General features: G+C 43.7%; 1 protein-coding gene across 1 annotated transcript in view; it reads left to right on the top strand.

The window, feature by feature from the left end:
- The window catches only part of ADCY2 (adenylate cyclase 2), a 456623-nt gene that overhangs the window by 319054 nt on the left and 114943 nt on the right, over positions 1 to 22626 (top strand). The window contains exons 7-12 of the mRNA XM_070357742.1: positions 1338 to 1465; positions 5562 to 5720; positions 6488 to 6620; positions 8296 to 8472; positions 12128 to 12171; positions 16838 to 16918. Coding sequence (XP_070213843.1) covers positions 1338 to 1465; positions 5562 to 5720; positions 6488 to 6620; positions 8296 to 8472; positions 12128 to 12171; positions 16838 to 16918 — 722 coding nt within the window. The remainder of the gene's footprint in view (positions 1 to 1337; positions 1466 to 5561; positions 5721 to 6487; positions 6621 to 8295; positions 8473 to 12127; positions 12172 to 16837; positions 16919 to 22626) is intronic.

Raw genomic sequence — 22626 nt, 5'->3', positions numbered from 1 at the left:
TCTTCCCAACCCAGGGATCGAACCCAGGCCTCCCACATTGAGGGCAGGTTCTTTACCAGCTCAGCCACCAGGGAAATCCAAGAATACTGGAATGGGTAGCCTATGCCTTCTCCAGGCGATCTTCCCAAACCAGGAATCGAAGAAGGGTCTCCTGCACTGCAGGCAGATTCTTAACCAACTGTGCTATCAGGGAGGTAAACCTGATTAATAAACAATGTTTTTCCTTTTTATTATATAAAATTGCTATCAAGATTTATTAACACATCCTCTACAGTGCTGTAGATAAGCATGAAAGTACACAAGCTCTCTATGAGACAGGGAAAGAAACATGCAAAAACCTTCAATAAATCTAATGCATGCTTTAAGGACAAAAATATCTTATGTTCATTTTATTATTTCAAATATTTTCAGTTTATCCATAAGCCTGTGGGTTAAGAAGGGGAAAAAAATCTGTGTTTGGTACTTCTTTATTTACGTATTTAAATTTGAGTGAAGTGTCTATAAGCTAGTTGAAAAGGTTAGAAATGGATGTAGGATTGATTCATATGAATGAAATTGATCTTGATATTGTAATATAAATACAACCCAGCCAAGAAAAATGAGTTCGTCTAACTTGATATTAAAATGGTTTAACCTAAGGGCAGAATTAAGTTTTAAATCACTTGGCAATGTTGAATGGTGGCTCATTATACTGCATTACACTGTAGTGATGTTTATCAGAAGCTACATGTCTGCAGGTAAGAATTTGCTTCAGCTTTGAAAGAAGTGAGGAAAATCATGAATGTAGTAGGAAATGACATACAATTCTAATTCCAGTTGAGTTCTGATCACCATTTTCTATCATGAAAGATTCTGCTCTGCACAGAACGTTTCATTTCACTGTCAGTATTTGAGGATGTTCAGACTATAAAGCATGGGCCTATCTTCACATTTCTCTGCTAAGTGTAATTCATTCCAAAATATTCTCTCAGCCTTCCCCTCCCACCCCTTACCATCATCCTTCCTGCTTTGGCAGAGGGGTATGCGGGTGAGGGTGGCTCAATCTTGATGGGCAGTTAAGGGAAATTGAACTAGTTTACGGCTTCTCAGGTTGGCACAGTGGTAAAGAATCCACCTGCCAGTGCAGGAGATGCAAGACACCAGGGTTCAATGTGTGGGTCGTGACGATCCCCTATGTAGGAGGGCATGGCAACCCACTCGAGTATTCTTGCCTGGAGAACCCCATGGACAGAGGAGCCTGGCGGGCTACAGTCCATAGGGTCTCAAAGAGTTGGACATGAATGAAGCCACTTAGCACACAAGCAATGCAGTTGAAATTCTGTGACTTCTTCTTTCAGGAGAATGAATGCATGAGAATAAAAATTTTAGGAGACTGCTACTACTGTGTGTCCGGACTGCCTATATCTCTCCCTAACCATGCCAAGAATTGTGTGAAAATGGGACTGGATATGTGTGAAGCCATAAAGTAAGTGTGATGAGTAGTAAGAGCCTTTTAAACTGCATAATACATTTTCGTTGTCGGTCTTACAACTGTTTCTGGTTTTTTGTCTACTGAAACTATATACATGATTGTTCATTTACACAGAAACGGGCAAAGACTCATTTATTGGCATGTGAGAACTCAGTCCAGAGTCAGGCTCTGTGTTTTGTATTGTTGTTATTAATCTTATTTTACAGGAACATGGTGTTAGAAATCTATGGGAAGGGGCTGTGTCATTAATTTCAAAGATAATTTCTTTGTAAACAATTGAAAAGTCTCTTCCAATCTTAAGGGACAATTTTGTACTCTTAATGTCTGTCTTGATTTTTGACAAGGACATATAAATTGTAAGAGAGAAAGTAGTTTTTACCACCAGACTGCAATGAAGAGGAGAATCTAGCCCAGAATAACTCCATCTAGTCAAACACACTCAGCTCTGTGAATTTAGTTTCAGTTTTTATCCGTAATAATTTTCCACTTTGTATCTATAGTTTCTTTCATTGTAAGATTTGTAGAGAATATTTGCTTACAAAGAATAATGGTATCATTACAGCTGACAAGTGTAGTGTGAAAATGTGAGCTACAAAGTGAATTTTCACTGCTGATACCGCATACTTCTCTATAAGTGCCTTCACAGAAGCCCTGATAGTCTTATAAATGATAAAAAGCTCTTGTTTGTTGATTGTTTGATTGAAAACTTTCAGTTTAAGGGTTTTTTGGTAGGGGATTGCCTATTTTTGGTCAAGTGATTTTCTCTTCTCCTCCGCATATTCTTGTTCTAAATGAGATGGGAATTATGTGCTTGATGTTCGAATTCCTTTTCTCGGGGTTGGGGTAACTGGGATGTTAAGTGAGAAAGCAACAAATCAAGTTAGTTGTCGCTGTGTTTAGCCCACTGTGGTGTTGGCCGTGGGCTGAAATGGACTGAGAGGTTTGACGGTGGGTTTCCAGTGCTTTCCAGGGAAGGATGATTACACCTCCAGCCTCAGCAGAGTCCGCGGACCTGAATGTCCAGACTCACTAGCTCAGCAGTGTCGGGGCCGCTACATGGCAGTCAGGACTGGGTGGGCAGAGACATAGGGAAGAAAGGAGGGAAGAGTCGAGACAGCAGAGGTGGGCAGTGTGGCCTCAGCTTGCCACCTGAGGTACTTTGTATGGGAATTAGCTGTCCCCCCTGCTTCTCCCCCAAAATAAATCATCTGTCTTCTTGGAGGTATAAGAAAAAAAAAAGCTTTTCAACTGTATTCTAAAAATCATTAACTATTCAAGACATTACAGGTCTAGATGTAAGTGCATTCAATCCATGTAAAATTAACAGATTTTCTCACATTTGTAACCACCCCTGGAAGCCACTTTCATGTTTAAAACCAAACGTGAGAGGAAACAGGCTCTATGGATGGGTTTTGTGAAGGATGACATTTTGTGACTCAGTAGCGCATTCGATTCAACAAAATACCCTTTTGTTGTTGTTGTTTAGTCACTCAGTCGTGTCTGACTCTTTGTGACCCCGTGGACTGTAGCCTCCAGGCTCCTCTGTCCATGGAATTCTCCAGGCAAGAATACTGGAGTGGGTAGCCGTTCCCTTCTCCAGGGATCGAACTTGGGTCTCCTGCATTGCAGGCAGATTCTTTACCATCTGAGCCACCAGGGAAGCCCAGGGAAAGAGCGAACACCTCGGCAAATTTTGGAAACTCTTTGTTCTCTCTTACATACAAAAGCAAGCATTTCCATTCCCATTTCTTAAGCCATAAGATGAGAATGAATACAGGAATTTCAGTTTTTGAAGCTGGTGAGGAGAAAGTGTACACTTAGCACTTGAAATTTTGCCAGATGACCTCTAGTTTTCCTGGGAACCAGCAACATGAATCCAGGGATGTCTCTCCGTGGTTTTCCCTCCGTGCGGGGACCTCCACATTTATTCAGAGCCTCGTTCCCTGTTAGCTAGGTCAACACTGCAGAAGTTCTTTGGCTGCAGTTTTGGAATATTCCCAGCATTTAAAGAGACGTTTTTCCCCCCTTTCATGAAAATGTAAACTGTTCTTAATCAAGGCAGTGCTCTCAGAACCCTGATTTTGTAAGTGATTAAAGCTCCTCTTAAATTAGAAAGATTGTCTACTATTAGCGCAAACTCTAAGCCATCATTTTGACATTTGTCTATGGATCACACAGATTTCATCTGCATCTACATGCATTAAAATGTTTCTGGTCAGTCAGTTCATCTGAACTCTTGATCAACTCATTTTTCTAAAACAGACATGAAGCCCATGAAGACGGTTATTTCAAAGACTCGAGTTACTAACCAGTCACTGCTATCAGACTGGCTTTCTGACTACTCCTGGATGCTGTCAGGAAGCAGGACTCAGGGGGATGGGGAGCAGAGATGAACCAGCCTGAGCAAGCCTGGGGGGACCAGACACCCCCCAGCAGCCGTTTGCACTCAGAGCTACTGTGGGCAAAGCGGCGAGGCAAGCCTCCTGTGTCATGGAGATGCTCCTTCTGGGAGCAGGATTGAAGGGTGTGGACGACTTGCAAAGTACTTGATATAGGTTGTCATTTTATGACAAAATATAAACAGAAAAGGACGATAGAAAGGGAAGGGAAAGAAACAGCCTCTGTACTATTTTCTCAGGAAGTCATTTATTTTTATATCATGGACCCATTTCTTCTTATCATAGTATGCTCGGATGGTTCTGCTTCATCACTGAAGCTTGACACTCATTGTTCATTGTTGTTCGTTCTTCAGTTGCTCAGTCGTGTCCGACGCTGCGACCCCATGGACTGCAGCACACCAGCCTTCCCTGCCCTTCACCATCTCTCAGAGCTTGCTCAAAGTCAGGTCCATTGGGTCGGTGATGCCATCCCACATGCGTACCTGTGTTATTTTGAGATGGTTCGGGTTCTACTGCATCCCACACCTGGGAACCCTTCCTCTTAACTGCTGCAATCAATGTCATCACTTCCCTCCACGTTTCTTCCTGGGGTGATTCGCTCCATGGAATGAGGGACACCTTCCTGCTAGGGACACCTTTTTCTTTTACAACTATATTTTAATCGATAAACATATTTAACTGGCAGAAACAAATAGGCATCACCAATCATTGCCATTTTCCCTTAAAAGAAGTTGTCTTTTTTTCTTTTATTTTTAATTGGAATGTAATTGCCTTACAATGTTGTATTCATTTCCACTATTAAGTGAAGTGAATCAGCTATATGTATATGTATATGTATATATATCCCCTCCGTCTTGGACCTCCCCCTTCCCTCCCCACCCCACCCCTCTGGGTAATCACAGAGCACCGAGCTGAGCCCCCTGTGACAGCATCTCCCCACTAGCCATCTGTTTTACACATGGTCGTGTATATATGTCTGTCCTAATCAAAGGAAGTTATTCATTTGTCTCTTTCAATGAGTTGGTGATAGGATCCTAAAGTATTTTTTAAGTGGTTTTTAAAAATTCATTTCTTTTTAATGATACCTTATGCACTATTAAAGCTTCTTAAAGAGTACTCGCTTCTCTTTTTTGTTACAGAAACATGCACAGTGGAAAAGCATTCAGCTTGTGGTTATTTTTTTTTAATTCCTATTCAGGCTGAAGTCATTTAAGCTCACAAATAAGCCTTATTGTCTCATCAGCAGAAAATATTCCTTGGGGACATACGCTATGCTAATAAGCCTTAGAGTTGCTAATGGCATCTAAGATTGTTTCTGACAGTACAAGGCAATGTCTCACGAGTCTAGTATGAAAACTTCAAGGAGGGGGTTAGCACATGATGGGTGCTTGATATGTATTGGTTGGAAAAGTAGAAGCTAAAACCAAAATGTTGCATCACGGCCCTAGCCAGCCTGAGGCTTTACTGGCTGGAGCATTGGCTTGGTACTGATGGGTTAGCCTGGTAATAACTGGAGAGAAAAACCCTTTCAATGCCCTCAGAGCAGCAATCTTCCACCACAGAAGGAACTCATGACCATTATTTTCAACAGTCTGAGACATTCTGAATAATAAAATGCCCAGAAAATCAGCCAGGAACGACAGGAAGAAGAGACTGGCCCTGGAGGGTGATGTGACTTTCCTTCTCTCTAGGAAAGTGAGGGACGCCACCGGAGTGGACATCAACATGCGCGTGGGAGTGCATTCTGGGAACGTGCTGTGCGGCGTGATCGGGCTGCAGAAGTGGCAGTACGACGTGTGGTCACATGACGTCACCCTGGCCAACCACATGGAAGCTGGAGGGGTCCCTGGGTAAGGCAGGACATGGGCTTCCTCTCATCCAGCAGGCCCTGGGCTTAGGATCCGAGGTCCGCAGGCTGAGAGCTGACTGCTCAGTGCTCGGTGACTTCTGCTGCCCTGGTTACTACTGTGTTACTCCGTGACCTCTTCCATTAACCAGATGGATGTGAGCTCTCAGGCCCCAGTTCCACCACCCCTGGGACCCATGGTTAGAGACAGGATGTCAGATCCTGAATTACAGACTTTCACTTAATTGCGTATTTATGAATAGAGACCTAAGTTAAAGATGGCTTATAATGCACTAGAGATATGTGGCCTTTCTGTATTATTGGTCACCTCTGAAACCAGTCCTATTAAAATAAGCAGATGGTACCATCTGGACAGATGACAAGAGAATCTTTGCAAGTGCTGTAATTTGGAGAAGTATGAGAGCAGGCATTGAGAAGGAAAGCCCATACTTTTATACGTACCAGCACGTGTTCTCAAATGACTTTGCCATGCAATTCCGAAAACTATCCTCATGCCTCCAGATTCAGTATGATCACGTTTTATGTGCTATAATTCACCACCTAGGTTTCACTGAGTGCAGAGAGGCTCCAAATATTAGCAGCTCTTGATATCGGGGAGCATTTTCCCAAAGCTGTGGGTAACAGACTATGAACCTATAGCCTTTCCTTCACCTGTGGCAGAAGGAATTCTTTCTCAAGTCCCAAATTAATAGAAAATCTTGGATGTTCCTTCTTCTGTATCTTGATTGTGGTTTTCAAATGGAATTTCAGACGTGTTCACATTTCTTCTGTTACCCTGCAACACTTGAATGGAGCTTACAAAGTGGAAGAAGGCGATGGTGACATCAGAGACCCGTATTTAAAGCAACATTTGGTGAAAACTTACTTTGTAATCAACCCCAAGGTCAGTATCATAGAGTCTATAATTAGCCCATGACTTCTGTGATTAAAAGTCAAGAGGGCAAATGACTGATATGAAAAGTTGTTTTTAGTCAAGAACCGGTGTAATTCTTTGCTAGTGTTTGCCTCTAAAACTATTTTAAATGCCTGTGTTTGTAAAAATGCATTCAAATATTTATGAAAGAAGCAGTTGAAATGAATTGCTTGTTTATGTGGCAAGGGTATTGTCTGCATTATAAGGTTGTAGAGGTTAGTTAGTCATGCTTACCAATGTATACGTTAGTCCACGGGTGTGAACCTCTGGGCCATGGACTGGTACCTCCATGCAAGATCAGCAAGAGCATTAGATTAGAAATAACATGCACAATAAATGCAATCCATTTGATCACCCAGAAACCATCCCGACCCCCAGTCCATGTAAAAGTAGTCTTCCACTAAATAGGTCCCTGGGGAAGTGCACAGCAACCCACTCCAGTATTCTTGCCTGGAGATTTCCATGGACATAGGAGTCTGGCAGGCTACGGTCCATGGGGTCACAGAGAGTCAGACACGACTAAGCACATAACAGATAGGTCCCTGGTGCCAAAAAGGTTGGGTACCACTGTGTTAGTCCATGATGGGCCCTTCCTGGCAGTTAGAAAATTAAATGAAGACCAAAAGTGTGCTCAGGATTTCAGCTGATAAAAATCTTAATGAGATTAAGTGGATGAAAATATAAGAAAAAAAGAAATTACTGAAAGATTAATGACTAATTGTCACATACACTGGGGTGAGCATGTTATGTGCAGACATGTGAACTTTAACATGATAAAAACCACCTATCCCATGCAGACAGCTGCTGTCTTTTACGCTCTTCCCATCATGTGTCAGGCCAGAGCAGGGGGCTCATCAAAAGAGCTCTCATCTTTACCCCTCCCCAAATTCCTGCCAAATGGGTACTGTTGCTATTTACAGATTAAGAAGCTGAGTCTCAGATGGTTTATGTAACTTCCCTCAAATCACTGGCTGGTTAACAACGCAGGTAGCAGCAAGAAACTCCTCTGAATTGTCCAAACAAGTATCACAAAATCAGTGAAGTCAAGTTTACGAGTGTTTACTCACAAGAGCCTCCCTGAAACTCCCTGTTCACCTTTGGGGACAAACTTCCAACCCACTAGACAGCTGATCTGGAGACAGATGTGTGACAAGCAGGAGGAACTATGGGATGATCGGTGTGGAGGTGGCAGGTGCAGGGAAAAGGTGAAAAAAACGTGTCCAGAGAACACTGTGTTCAGGCAAAGAATACCAAAACATCAATATTCAAGGCCATTTCGCATCCAAAAACAGCCCCAATCCCTACAGCCATCACTTTAGGAAAACAACAAACAAAACCATTAAAACATGGAAACAGATCAGCATATTCTGTCTAAGAGTCAGCTTTATAAAAATGTCCCTTCCAATGGCTATTGTTTTTTCCCAAGTTTCAGGTACAGGTAGGTTTTTGTTGTCTGAAAAAAACTGACTCAGCTTCTCTGGGGTGTGGCCATGCCCCATGGTGACCCCGCACGACCGAGGGCAGGAGCCCGCAGAGTGAAGGCGGTGATGGTGGAGGACTCCGCCTGTGCAAGGGAGGCTTCTAGGGGGCTGGAGGGAAGAGGTGCTGTGGCCTCCAGGTGTGATACTGTGCTTCTCACCCCAAGGGAGAGCGGCGGAGCCCTCAGCACCTCTTTAGGCCTCGACACACCCTTGACGGAGCGAAGATGAGGGCTTCTGTCCGCATGACCCGGTACCTGGAGTCCTGGGGGGCGGCCAAGCCCTTTGCACACCTGCATCACAGAGACAGCATGACTACGGAGAACGGCAAGATCAGCACCACGGTACGCCCTCCCCGCACTGGGCATACGCTAGCTCCCCAAACAGAAGGCATGTCCTGCCAAAACCAGTCGGGTCTGTAACGAAGGAAGCTTGCTGTCTCTGACTTCCCAGAGAGGCCCCTGACAAACAGGCCTAAATAAACCTGCCATCAGGTTATCTTGAGTGTCAGTTGCTAAGGGTCTCAACCAAGAGTGACTTTGCGTGATCACTTTCTTATCGAAGACGGTTATTGACAATGGGCAGTAGCCACGCATACCCCTGAACTCTTTTTCAATCCAGGTTTGCAGTTTGCTTTGGCTACCACAAAGTGGAAAGCCCGAGCATCTTCATAAAAGAACAAATGAGGGCCTGACATCCTTGCGGTTTGAGCAGCATCATTAACCCTGTCCTCATCCCCCAGGGGTTCAGCCTGTGTCGGAAGCAAAGTGCATTCTATTGGCGTCCCTTACGGACGTCATCCCAACTTCTAATGGGGAATGGAGTCCCACCGCTCCAGACCACAGGGACCTTTCAATAAGATGGCTGAAATGCAGATGAAGAATAGAAAAACTCATGAGAGGAGAGGAAAGGAAATACAGTGGAGCACTTAGAATAGTCCCAATGGTATATTTAGATATTAAAACAGTCTCTGAGTACAATTTCATGCTAAATGGTATTCACTGTGTTAGGGATGTGGTTGAGGTTTAAAAAAAATGAGATGTTCCGTAATTCTTATTAGCTGATGAGGAAACAACATATGAGGCTGTCAGGTAAAAGTGGACATTTCCAAGCTGCCTGTGTCCATAGGCCTGTCACAGTGACATGCGCAAACCCAACATGCAGGCGTCAGCATTCCTGTTTTGTCTTGGTTTTATCTCTTCTTTCAACTTCCTTTGTTCTTTTCCAACTGAAATATAAACGATCTGATAGAAGATTGTGATCTTTCAAGGGGTCAACAGGGAGACCTCCAGGGCAAGTCCTAGAGGGGTCTATATTCTATTGGGAAGAAAGAGACCCTAAGTAGGACTCAAATAAACAAAGGAGATCACTCCAGGTACTGCCAAGGGCTGTGATGAAAAGAAAAGGAAGGAATGTCTTGGGGAGTGACTGGCATGGCTCCTCTTGGGGGTGTGGCTGGGGGGAGTCTCCGAGAAGGGGAGGGGTCAGTGGGGAGGGTCAGGGGCAAAAGGACAAATACAGCTGCCCTGAAATGGAAATGAATTGGTGTCTTTGAGGCAGAGAAGAGACTCTGTGGCTGTCAGATCATCAACAGTAAGCCAGGGGAGGTCATTAGGGTGAGAGGCTCCAAGTAATCATGTATAATTTATTCTGATTGTAGTGGGAAGTTGTTAGAGGGTCCTAAGCAGGGAAGGGCATCGTGTAATTAGCACTCTGGATGATGGACCAAGAGAGCAGGGCTACAAGAAGGAGTGGTGTCCTCCTTTGCTGAGATTTTAGCAGTGGGAACAGTGAGAAACAAATTCAGGGTACAATTTGAAAGTGGAACAAGTAAGACTTGGTGATGGAGTCAATATGTGTGGAAAGGAAGTTCAAAGACGAAGCCACATGTTTGGGTTGTGCACCTAGGAGAATGATAATCCCATTGACTGAACTGACAAATACTCAGAGCAAAGTCAGAGAATTTGGGGTAGAAAAATCAAGACTTTGCTAGTGGACATCTTCAAATCAATATGCCTTTCAGACACCAGACTGCAGCTCAGAAGTTGGCAGTTGGGGGTGTGCTCCTGGAACTCTGGGTAGAGGTCTTGGTAGGAGGTGTGGATGTGATAGGCATCAGATTTTAGGTGCTATTTGAAGCTGTGGATCTGGATGTGGTCACAAGAAGAGAAGAGATGCAAGGAGCGAGGACCAGAGCCACTGGGGGCCTCCCAGCAACTAGACCTGTTAGAGGAAAAGCATGCTAAGACTTAGAATCTAATTGCCAGGGAAAGTCAATGCTTCTATCCCTCTTATGAAAAGAATCAGATAATTTTACCTCAACACTAAATTTATTATTAGTGCTAATGGCTAATAACTTTATCTCTGATTGAGATTTGTTATAAACAAATTGATTGGTTGATTGGCTGGTTGGTTGGTTGACTGGCTGGTTGCCTGATTGGTTGGTTGACTGGCTGGTTGGTTGGTTGACTGGCTAGTTGGCTGGTTGGTTGACTGGTTGTTGGTTGGTTGACTGGTTGGTTGGTTGACGGTTGGTTGGCTGACTGGTTGGTTGACTGGTTGGTTGGTTGACTGGCTGCTTGGCTGGTTGGTTGGTTGGCTGGTTGGTTTGTTCAGGAAATAAGAATTATATCTGAATACTAAAGCATTATTTTCTGTGCTACTTCATCTGTGTACCTGCAAAAATAAGGCCTTGCTTTATGGGTGGTATTATTGATGTTGTTGTGGTTGCTAATTTCTTATCAGTCCTTTGTCTCAGGACTTAAGAGCAACCCTCTCCCTTACTATCTTAGCAAGGCACCCAAGGGAAGATTTCACCCTGGCTCCAACCTCAACATAATCTGTTGTTATGTGTTAGTGAAGATGCCTCCTTCGAAAGAGTTATAACTGCCTAAGGCTTTGAGCTTCAGAAAATAGTGTATAAAAAACAGAGGATGTCTGGAACAGACTCTGTTTTCTTGACCAGCTGGCCTTGCCAGTCACAGACAGAGTCTCAGGCCTGAGTTCCTTGGCAGGGACAGAAGACCTCTGAGGTTCTGGTTAGCACTTGGGGCCCATAGGACTATGCCCCTTACTTTCAGAAAGGTCCCATTGTCATTCTTACTCGTACCTTCCAGGATTGAACAGCTGTCATTGCCAAAAGTTATTTCTTTTATCTAATCCCCTATGCAGAACTTCATTGACTCTTGATTTAACATTGATGGAGCTGGTGAATAATGCATTATTTTATTAATACTCTATATAATAAAATGTGGAGTTCAGTTATCATTTTTAAGCCTACCTTTCCCTAGGCTAAATACATTTCCTTATCTAACCTTGGAGCTTAAAGCAACAAAGAAAAGTTTCTCTGGAGCTTCTTTGTTCTGACTTTTATTTTAATTTCCACTACAATATACAAGTGAATCTTGTGGTTTTTAAAGTCTATTATTGAACACTTAGCAATGGATTCAGTGTCTCCCTCTCACTAGCCTTTTTCAGGAACTGTTATACCAGCACTTATGTACATTTCTTCTTTTTCATCAGTGATTCTCAGTTTCACATACTTAATCAATGGTCTCATTTCTTAACAGTTTGATTCACTGATTAAGATTGTCTATAGATTTTGTGATTATGTTTGTGTTTTAAAGCATTTTCTAAATTTTTGTCTCATGTTAAAACTACAGTTCTACATGATTTAGGTTGTCTACAGTAACTTTAATAATAGTCCTCTGCAGGCATTGTTGTAAATAATATCTGCAAATATCAGGATAGGAATTTTGAAAATCTAGACAACAATCCTGACACTTCCAATATCCAGAGTTCATAGATTACACCAACATTCTAAATATAAACTGAAGTTTTAACCTTATTTCACGCTTATAATTAAGCTCTTTTTCTCCACTTAGCTGCTTATTACCTAAATGATATTTACCATGGTAAAAGAGGAAATACGCATCGTTATCTTTTCAAACTTCTTAATGTATGTTTTTAGCAACTAATAATCTTTTTTTTCTTTAATAGGATGTACCAATGGGTCAGCATAATTTTCAAAATCGCACCTTAAGGTATGGTATACATTCCATTTTCTAATTTTCTAAAGGCTTAACTGTTCTTTATTTATTCCTGAAAGTAATTTTCATCAACTATAATAATTCTGAAGGCTATTTCTTCTGAAAAAAAAAAAAAAAGAGTAGCTGCTTGTGAAAAGCCCTGTCAAGTTGTATTCAGCTTCTAAAAATAGGATTATTGATATCCTTTCTTTTTAGAATTAAAAGAGGGAAAACACTGCCTAGTAAACTCTTTAGAACTTTAAATTGTTTTCTTAAAAAACATTCTTCATATTAATCTGAAGTAAAGAACTGAACTTTCTTAAAATGAGAATCTTAAAGTTATATTTTTGAGGTTGAATCCTAGAGATAAAAGCAAGACAAGTCCAGCCTTTCAATAGTGAAAAGAAGTGCAACCCACCCTGCTCAAACAAAGAAAAAATGCCTCCCCAAGTGTCCAAGGATGCCATTGTCATCCTCCACAAGCTCTCAGACATCACTCCTTTCCCTTGTCTGTATTCCTCTAGCTTTGGGGCTCAGAACCTTCCTTTAGTTTGGGAGTTAAGTACTTTTTATTGAAGATGTTAGGATAATTTGGGAGCTTCCTTGGTGGCCCAGATGGTAAAGTATCTACCTGCAATGCTGGAGACCCAGGTTCAATCCCTGGGTTGGGAAGATCCCCTGGAGAAGGAAATGGCAACCCACTCCAGTGTTCTTGCCTGGAGAGTCCCCTGGAAAAAAGACCCTGGTGGGCTGCAGTCCGTGCGGCACACAGAGTCAGACATGACTGAGGGACTAACACTAGGATAACTAATGAACGGCCCCAAACTTAAAATTTTCTTCCCCCACTGAAGAGATGGGTTTATTCCTATAGAAAATGCATTGTATCAAAGTGGAAAATGAACATAAATAATTAGGTCACTGGCTGCCAGATCTTAGTGCGCTCCCTCCCGAATCCCTCTGCGTGACTTTATCTTTGCTGTCATGACCTCTGATTTGTATTTTGTGTAAAACTTGAAATTTTAATATTGACCTATCACACTTAGAGCCCTTTGTTATATGGAAAATGGAGTTCTTGGGCTTTTGAAGTATTATTTTTTTGGTGGCAAATGCCCAATTAAAGAAAGCTTAAGCTATTTTAAGAAGCGTTTTGGACCCCGTAACGTATCTTTAGAAGGCCTGGCTCTTCAAGCCAGGAAGAAATTAGCACATCTGCAAACAGCTGTCTATGTAATTTCACAAACATCCTTCCACTTTGTACAGTAAGTCCCCTGCATACGAATGAGTTCTGTTCTGAGAGCACGTTCCTAAGTCCAGTTTTGTTCAAAAGTCCAACAGAGTTAGCCTAGGTACCCAACTAACACAATTGGCTATATACTACTGTACTGTGGCAAGTTTATAATACTTCTCACACAAATAATGTGTACACAAAAGCAAACACAAAGGCTAAAGAAAGCATTTTGTATCTTATAATTCAGTACCTTGAAAAGTGCAGTAGCACAGTACAGCAACTTGCATACCGGGGCTGGCACACGACGTGTGCGTGTCTGAAGGTTCATATATAAGGGACTTCCTGTATGTGGTCTGGCCTCTCATCTGTCTGCTCCTCCCCGCAGTCTCCTTCCAGACTCGATTTACTGAAATTACAGTGAGAAGGGCTCCTGCGGCGAGTGCGCCGTGGGCAGTGTCTTTTGGGATGAGTGCTGTCTGAAAGACAGTGATCGTAAGGCTGTCATTTTTATCTGCACCAGGGCTATGGGAAATCTAATTTCATGCCTACAGCATTACTCTAGGGTGGATACTACAGCCATTATCAATTTTGGAAGGAAGAAACAGAGGTGCCAGGTCAGGAGAGGACCAGAGCCACGTGGCTTGGGGAGGCACGCCCGTGGTTTATGCCCAGGCTCTAGGACACTGACGCCTGTGTTCCTAGCTGCTCTCCTGTCCTGCCTGCCCTCCTGTGAGCCTCCTCCATATCTCCTCCTCTTTTCTATGTGGTGGGTGGTCTTTGGTGGCCCCAAGCCTCACAGAGAGAGCCTGTCTTTCAAGTCAGCCCAGACTTCCCTAGCACATCCTGGCTTTGTAACATAGCTGAGGTCATAAAACCTCTCTGAACCCCCAGCCTGGTGGTGAGGGGCCCTCCCAGAGCAGTAGAACATCATCTGAGATACAATAGGAAGCACACCTCCTTAGGTAGAGTGGCCCAGCCTGTGGGTGGGGCAGGTTTGGGGGGGCGGAGCTTAAGAGAGAGAAAATGGAAAGGGGGCTTGAGGGTAGAGCTGGGGTCTGTGAGCAGCCGGGAAGCCAACAGGGGAGCCCAGACCAGGAAGGTCAGAAATGCTGAAATGCTGACAGCCTGAAGAGCAAGGCCCTGGCTGGTGAATTAAGAATTCCTCAGAGGGAGATGATCAGCCCCAAGCACAGCCTCTCATTTCTGTAGCAGAGGTCACAAAGCTACGGAGACCAGGAAACTCTATATGTTAAGAACTGCTGTGCAGGAAGTCAGTGAATACAGAGGATGCATTATAACGGGCACTTGTCGGCTACTCCATGCATCATATGTACTGGGTTGAGCACCACACGGGCATCATCTGCAGTGTGCTGAGTCACTTCAGTCGTGCCCAACTCCTTTTAGCCCTCTAGACTGCGTCCACCAGGCTCCTCTGTGCATGGAATTCTCCAGGCAAGAATACTGGAGTGGGTTGCCATGCCCTCCTCCAGGGGATCTTCCCGACCCGGGATCGAACCCAGGTCTCTTACATCTTCTAGATTGGCAAGCAGGTTCTTTACCACCTGGCATCACAGTCCATGGAATTCTCCAGGTCAGAATACTGGAGTGGGTAGCCTTTCCCTTCTCCAAGGGATCTTCCCAACCCAGGGATTGAACCCAGGTCTCCTGCATTGCAGGCGGATTCTTTAGCATTAGCAGCTGAGCCACGAGGGAAGCCCAAGAATACCGGAGTGGGTAGCCTGTCTGTCCCTTCTCCAGCAGATCTTCCCAACCCAGGGATTGAACTGAGTTCTCCCACATTGCAGGCAGATTCTTCACCAGCTGAGCCACCAGGGAAGCCCAGGAATACTGGAGTGGGTAGTCTCTCCCTTCTCCAGCAGATCTTCCTGACCCAGGAATCGAACCAGGTTCTCTTGCATTGCAAGTGGATTCTTTACCAGCTGAGCTACCAGGGAAGCCTGGCATCGTCTAGGCTAATCCTAAAACAGATTCACAAAGACGGTGTCACCGTTAGCCCCCAGACACATGAGTGAAGGGTTCAATTTTCCTGTGAGCTTCGAGGCATCTACACTGTTCCTTCTTAGACTTGGTGATGCTTTTTGAAAGAGAGAGCTTTCAACTTTTTGACCAAGTTGAAGTCAAGAATCTCAAGTCTAGGCACAGGGCTGATAAAAAAGAAAATAGAGGGAGCTCCTCAGTCACAAATGAGAATAAGCCATCCTAGGTGACTGCTAAGATGCACAGCCTTTTTCTAAAAGAAGGATCAAAATTAATTTGCCTCCCAGTTTAGCTTGGAATTTGGCTTGCTAAAACCTCTGAATTCCATTGGCTTGGTGTTGACAGGTGGATCACTTAATATTGTTCTGTTTTTGAACCAAACCTAACCTTGACTTGTTTAAAGAAGGCAGGACTTGAAGGTGGGAATTCACAAACAGTGATGTAATAATTGTATTACCCATCTGTCTCATTAATGATAATTCCACCAGATTTGATTACAGATAAATATGACATTGCACATTTAATACTATTTTCATCTATATAGAGAGGCAGTTCTAAATTTGGAAGAGTATTATTTTATGCCAAAGTAGAAGGTCTGTTCAGTGAGTAACTTAACCAAACACAGCACAGAGAAGCCTTGTGCTCACTCCCATGGGACTAGATGATTTGTGGACACCTGGATTCAGATGCAGGCTGGCTCAAGCCAGTTTTTGAAGGGCCAGATGGGTTATACTCTGCAGTAGATGTTTAACTTTTAAAAACAGATATTATTTTCATTTTTTCTTTTACATCATTCTTATGCTAATTGTCAGATTAACCTTGGAGAACACATTCTTGTCTTGGCACAATAAAATGCAAAGCATTTTATATTATGGCCCAAGATTATTCATTTTGAGATCAAGTGAGTAGTCTGCAAGTGTAAGAGGGGTTTTCTGTGAACAGCACTCTCAAAAAGTGAGGAACATTTAATTATAGACAAATAAGCTTTGACACATCTCAAAGAAGACTGCAGTTCTGCAAATTCTTGCAAACTGACCAAGGAAAACATGAAACAAGAATGATTATTTTGTCAGCCAGTCCAAATTTTTGCAAGGGAATTTCCAAAGCCAGTATGTTCTATCAAAAAATAAAGTTTATAGAGGCAACAATTCAAGGGCTAGTGCATCTCTTAGGTCAGAAACCTCTTTTTTCTCAAACACCAAGTACATATCTTTCAGTGTTGCTTTTTAATTTCACTCAGTGGTAAAGGAACATTTTACGGCACTAAAAACTCTAACCAATTCATTCAATCCACAAAGTGACTATATCTTAATAGACAAAAGGCTGCATATAGACTATAATTTCCTCTTTAAAAAAAATTCAGTTAACAGAATCAGACGGAGATTTTGCTATCATAGGACCACAAATTTACTGTTTAGTAATACTCTTACCCAAAATATTTCTTCCGTCATACAGAACCAAGTCACAAAAGAAAAGATTTGAAGAGGAATTAAATGAAAGGATGATTCAAGCAATTGATGGAATCAATGCACAAAAGTGAGTACTTTTTCATCTTCAATTATCATTCATCTCTTATTTCAACCCTATTATTTGAAAATAATGATATATTTTCCAAAAGAATTTCACCCCAAACTCTGTCATACTTATCACGACAAAGCCAAGGTTTCTAAGACAGTTCATTCTTTTCACCTCAATCATTCCTAATAATAGCTTTTGTTCATTGTATTTTATCTCAAAAAATGTTTGATTCCTGCCTAATAAATCCTCCCCAAGTAAATTGCTGACGAACAACATGATAGGTTATTAGAGAGAGAAAAATTATAGCTTAATGTGTTCAGTTAGGATATTTTTTAAAGATCAAGAGAGACGCCACATGGTAGAATCATTAAGTTGTTATTGTGTGACACTATCCATTCAAAATGCCTTTACCTCCCCCACCCCCAAAAGCAGAGTGTGTGGAGGCACCTGTGTTCTGAATTGTGAAAGCGTGCCTTGTGTGTTAGAGTCTGAATTCATAGAGGGAGCGGGAGGAAGACCGAGTCTTTAGAGGGCAAAATATTGTTCAGTCTAGAAAGCCAAGAATTGCTGTTGTAGTTGTAAATGGTCCAAGAATGCTGGAGAAAGGATTTAAAGAAGGTGGTGACTTCCATGGCCTGGACAGAGGGCTTACATTCACTGGCCTTTGAACTCTCCATGGCTAAAGTCATGGAGGGCAGTTTTGCAGCTCAGTAAGCAGCCTGCTACTCAGTAGATGCTCCATAAAGGTTTGTTGAATTAAATTGCGATGAAAACCTGAGTAGATCCAAATGAAGAGCTTTTATGCAGATGTTTTCATCCTTACAAAAACCAATTGAATTTTTATCATGAAAGTTGACTCCTGGGAAGTGTAAATGATTTTTCACCTAGAATTCTGCCCCCAAAATTAAGGTAGACAGCTTTGGAAAAGGCATGCCTCTTCCAGACTGTGACTTTTGAGTGTTCGTGGAGATTATTTACAGGACTTGTGAAAGAATCCCATGAGTGTGTGTATGTGTGCAAGTGACGTGTGTATGTGTGGCCTTGTGTACATACACAATAAAGTACAGTAAGTCTCCTACATTCGAGCGAGTTCTGTTCTGACAGCACCTTCGTAAGTCCACTTTTGTTTAAGTCCATCTAAGTTAGCCTAGGTGTTCAACTAACACAGTCGGCTATATAGTACTGTACTGTGATAGGTTTCTAATACTTTTCACACAAATAATACATTAAAAACAAACACAAAAAAATAAAGAAAACATTGACTCTTACAGTACAGTACCTTGGAAAGTACAGTAGTACAGTATAACAGCTGGCACACAGGGGCTGGCATCAAGTGACCAGGCAAGAAGATGTATTGACTGGAGGATAGAGAGGAGGCAGGAGATGGTAGAACTGAAGGGTGGTCAGCAGTAGGAGATGCAGGGCCAGCTGCGACGTTACTCATGCCTGACATGGTTGGACAAGCAAAGGCACGTTTGCATCTTTAAAAGTTCACAGCTTGAAGGTTCGTATGTAGGGCAGAGTTAAAATTCGGATATGCCAGCCTACTGAATGCACACCTGCCTAGTCCCTTTCATATACTCCAAATGGATAAAGCCTTCCACCTGCCATTGAGCATGCAGGGTATGCCAGCAGTGCCTGGACAGGTGCTCTGCTTTGGCTGGTACCAGGATCAAAGTGACAAAACAGCCTCAGCTCCACCCTGATTGAACCCCAGCACCCCACAACTGAGGAACAATGACTTCCTGGAAATGTACTGGAAGCTAAAACCCAGGGAAGTCTGATCTCACACAATGTAGATTCATTCAACCGAAGGAAATAGCAGTTACTACCTACTCTGCAGCCTGCTGGAATAAAACACAGCAGAAGAAGGAAGAAATCTTGTTCCCTTACAAAGTTTAGCCAATTACAATGATAATAGTAGTAATCAAAAGCGAATGTATAGAATCAGCCGCAGCATGTCTTCATGCAGGACGCCCACCTTGTTAAAACTGCTTTTGTGCCCACCTTTTAGAACCTTCCTACTAAAGGAATCATTAGAAAGTACATCATTGGCTTTGCTTTATTTTTGTCAAGGTTGTTTGTGAATTGTCTGTCTCTACTGTGTCATTTTGTATTCAAATACATGTTGAGTTACCACATTTGTGGTTTAATGCAGTTTTATTCTAAAGTCTTGGTTAACGTTGGTGTAATGGCTTATGTTGTAATTTTCCCAACACATTTCAGAAATCAAATGGGAAAAAAAAGTCACGCTATACTGGAAGATGAAAGGGGAACTTTTGTAAATGGAAGCCATTATGCACCTGTTTTTAATTAGCATCACTCCCATTCTGTTTGCCCCCTACTCATTAACCTCTCTTGTTCATCTATAAGAGGTTCTTCCCTCTTACTTGATTCTCCCTTGAGGGTTCGGTAGGGACTCTAGGTTTGATATACCATTCAGTTGTTCTCTGCTCTTGACATAAAATAGTGATTTGTATGCAGATTTCCTTGTATTCATTCCTTGACTCATTTAGCGAGCATTTGTTAAAGGTGGAGCATTGTCATCACTTGCTTGGCATTAGACATCCCAAGACCCAAGTCGCAGTGTTACTTGTCAAAGCTCCAAGTGAGGGGAAGAGAGATCTCTGCTCTGATGCCCTACAGTCGTGACAGGTAGAGAGGAGCAGGACACCCCAGAGGCTGAGTCTCTGGAGGAGGTGACACCTGGGCTAAATCTTGGAGGAAACTAAGAGAAAAAGGGAAGCTTCAAGGTGTGATTGCAGGATGCACCTGGGTCGGAGTGAAGTTTTTAACACAATCAGGACACAGGGTGCCCTGCAGGAATCTTTCAGGGTAAAGAGGCTTGAATGGGAAGCTGGATGCCCTGAGAAGTCAGCCTGAAATGCTGAGGCTGGGCACCTTGAAGGGTTCTAAGCAGTGACTGTGTGATCACCTCCACTCTGCTGGTGTGCAGAGGACTTGTTAGGACAGGTAGATCCTAAAGTGAATGCCGCAGGGCCAAACCAGATATGGTCAGGCCCCGTGAGGACAGAGCTCAGAGAAGAGGTTTTTGACTTAGCCTGGGTGGGTGGTGCTGACTGAAAAAAAGTATGTACAACTTGAGAGCGTGAAATTTTATTTGAGCAAAATGAGAACTATAGGGGAGTGTCCGACTCCCAGCGACCCCATGGACTGCAGCCTACCAGGCTTCTCCATCCATGGGATTGTCCAGGCAAGAATACTGGAGTGGGTTGCCATTTCCTTCTCCAGGGGATCTTCCTGACCCAGGGATCGAACCCAGGTCTCCCACATTGCAGGTAGATGCTTTAATCTCTGAGCCACCAGGGAAGCCTTAGGTGGTGCTAGTGGTAAAGGATACCCCTGCCAATGTAGGGAACGTAAGAGACACAGGTTCCATCCCTGGGTCGGGAAGGTCCCCTGGAGGAGGAAATGGCCCACTCCAGTATTCTTGCTGAAAGAATCCCATGGACAGAGGAGCCTGGCGAGCTACAGTCCATGGGGTCGCAAAAAGTCGGACACACCTAAGTGACTTAGCAAGCCTGGCCTAGGAGGCAGACTCTTAGGAGCGCTAAGGAACTGCTTCGAAGAGGACAGGTGGGAGGTCAGTGTATGCGTGACTTTGGTGAAAGAGGAATACTTGCAATCCAGCACACAGTTTGGCAAAATGCTCTGTTAGTCCTGAGGAGCGGATGTCCCCACTAGAATTCTAGTGTTTCTCTAGATATGCGAAGATGCAAGAAACAGCTTATAACATCTCCTCCTGAGAATATCTCTCTGAAGATCTCTTTGGCAGTTTTCTTAGAGCACAGAGCCTTAGAGCCTCATTCCTGATCTCTGCCCTGAACCTCTTTGAGGGTGTGTTGACTGCAGTGGCCAGTGACCTAATCCTTGTAGCAACAGGTGGCAAGTGACAATTTTTCGTTGGCAGCAAGGTCAGAGGGAAGGAAGCATGTCCAGCAGGTCTGCAGCATAGGGTCACACCTGAAACTTCTCTGGGAGGTGCAGAGTGGAGAGAGGAGGCCCCGTGTGGGGGAGCACCAGGCCAGCACCCCCACACCAGCACTTGTCTCTTGGAGCCGTGCGCACTCCTGTAAGATTCATGGCAATGGAAGGGTGTGCTGTATAGTTAATATTCAGAATGGAATTACCATGTCAGGTTCCTCCAAATTGGTTTAAAAAAAAAAAAAAAAGTAAGAAAGAGGTCATGTGAAAAGTTTAAAGGGGAAAAACAGGGGCCTCTGTGGTACAGGAAAGAAGCTGGTGAGTTCATGAAGGACGCGGGAGTCAAGTTGAATTGTGTCTGAATGGAGTGGAGTCCGTGCCCAGGTGGATGCTGGCAGACCCCAGGGCTGAGGAAGGATCGGGCATCCACAGTGAGAGAACACCTGTCCAGAATCACTTATTTCAGCTGTCGGTTCATGGACCCACCTTCCCAAATGCCACGGGTCACCCAGGGCGTTAATGCATAGCTGAGGCCACAGAGGCCTTCGGAATCAACGTGTAAATGTAGATAAGTGTGTTCCTCAGCTGGCGCTGCTGGACAAAAATACCATGGGCTGAGAGTTAAACAACACAAATTTATTTTTTCCCCATTCTGAAGGCTGGAAGTCTGAGCGCAGGATGCCAGCATGGTTTCTGGTGAGAACTCTCTTTGACTTGCACAAGGCAGCCCCCTTACTGTGTGTCCCTGTGGCCTTTCCGCAGGGCAGTGCAGGGAAAGAGAGTGAGCTCTCTGGTGTTATAAGGATACTCATTCCCTCGGGCCAGGGCCCCACCCTTAGGACTTCAATCAGCTCTAATCACTTCCTTAGAAGCCCATCTCCACATACACACACCATGGGTTAGGCCTTCAACATATGAAGCAGGGGATACAGACATTCAGTCCATCACAGGAGGAAAGTGGTCTCCTCTCTAGATCAGCATCCAGTGTGCTCCTGTGCGTGTCTGCTCAGTCGTGTCCGACTCTTTGTGACCACATGGACTGTGGCCCACCAGGCTCCTCTGTCCATGGGATTCTCCAGGCAAGAACAGTGGACCGGGCTGCCATTTCCTCCTCAAGAGGATATTCCTAACCCAGGGATCAAACCCTGGGCTCTGTTTCATGCATGTTCTGCAATGAAAGGCAGATTCTTTACCACTGGGCCACCTGGGAAGCCTGTTCAAAAATAATTCCACATGTGGATGTAGGTGTACTTTGCCCCTCAGCTCAAGTCAAAATCTTCTTTAGAATTTCCTTTGTTAACCTCAGCCTATCACAAAAACAAGTTAGCATAAATTAATTGAGATTCATTTATTGTGTAGCCCAGGAGGGGATTGACTTTCTTCATGCCAGAGACCAGCTGGGTCAGGAACAGTGTCAGAAGACTGAAAACAACATGTTCTCCATTCTCTTCTCTCCCTGTAGTTCCAGTTCCCCAAAATATTTGACCTTATCAGCACACACAACTCTTTCCTACTCCAAGTATCCAGATTCAGTTCAGTTCAGTTCAGTCACTCAGTCATGTCCTACTCTTTCTGACCCCATGAACCGCAGCACGCCAGGCCTCCCTGTCCATCACCAACTCCCAGAGTCCACCCAAACCCATGTCCATTGAGTCAGTGATGCCATCCAACCATCTCATCCTCTGTCATTCCCTCCTCCTCCTGCCTTCAATCTTTCCCAGCATTCGGGTCTTTTCACATGAGTCAGCTCTTCGCATCAGGTGGCCAAATACTGGAGTTTC

This window comes from Bos mutus, chromosome 20, assembly GCF_027580195.1.
Source record: "Bos mutus isolate GX-2022 chromosome 20, NWIPB_WYAK_1.1, whole genome shotgun sequence".
NCBI lineage: Eukaryota > Metazoa > Chordata > Mammalia > Artiodactyla > Bovidae > Bos > Bos mutus.
This window is presented reverse-complemented; position numbering and strand designations above follow the sequence as displayed.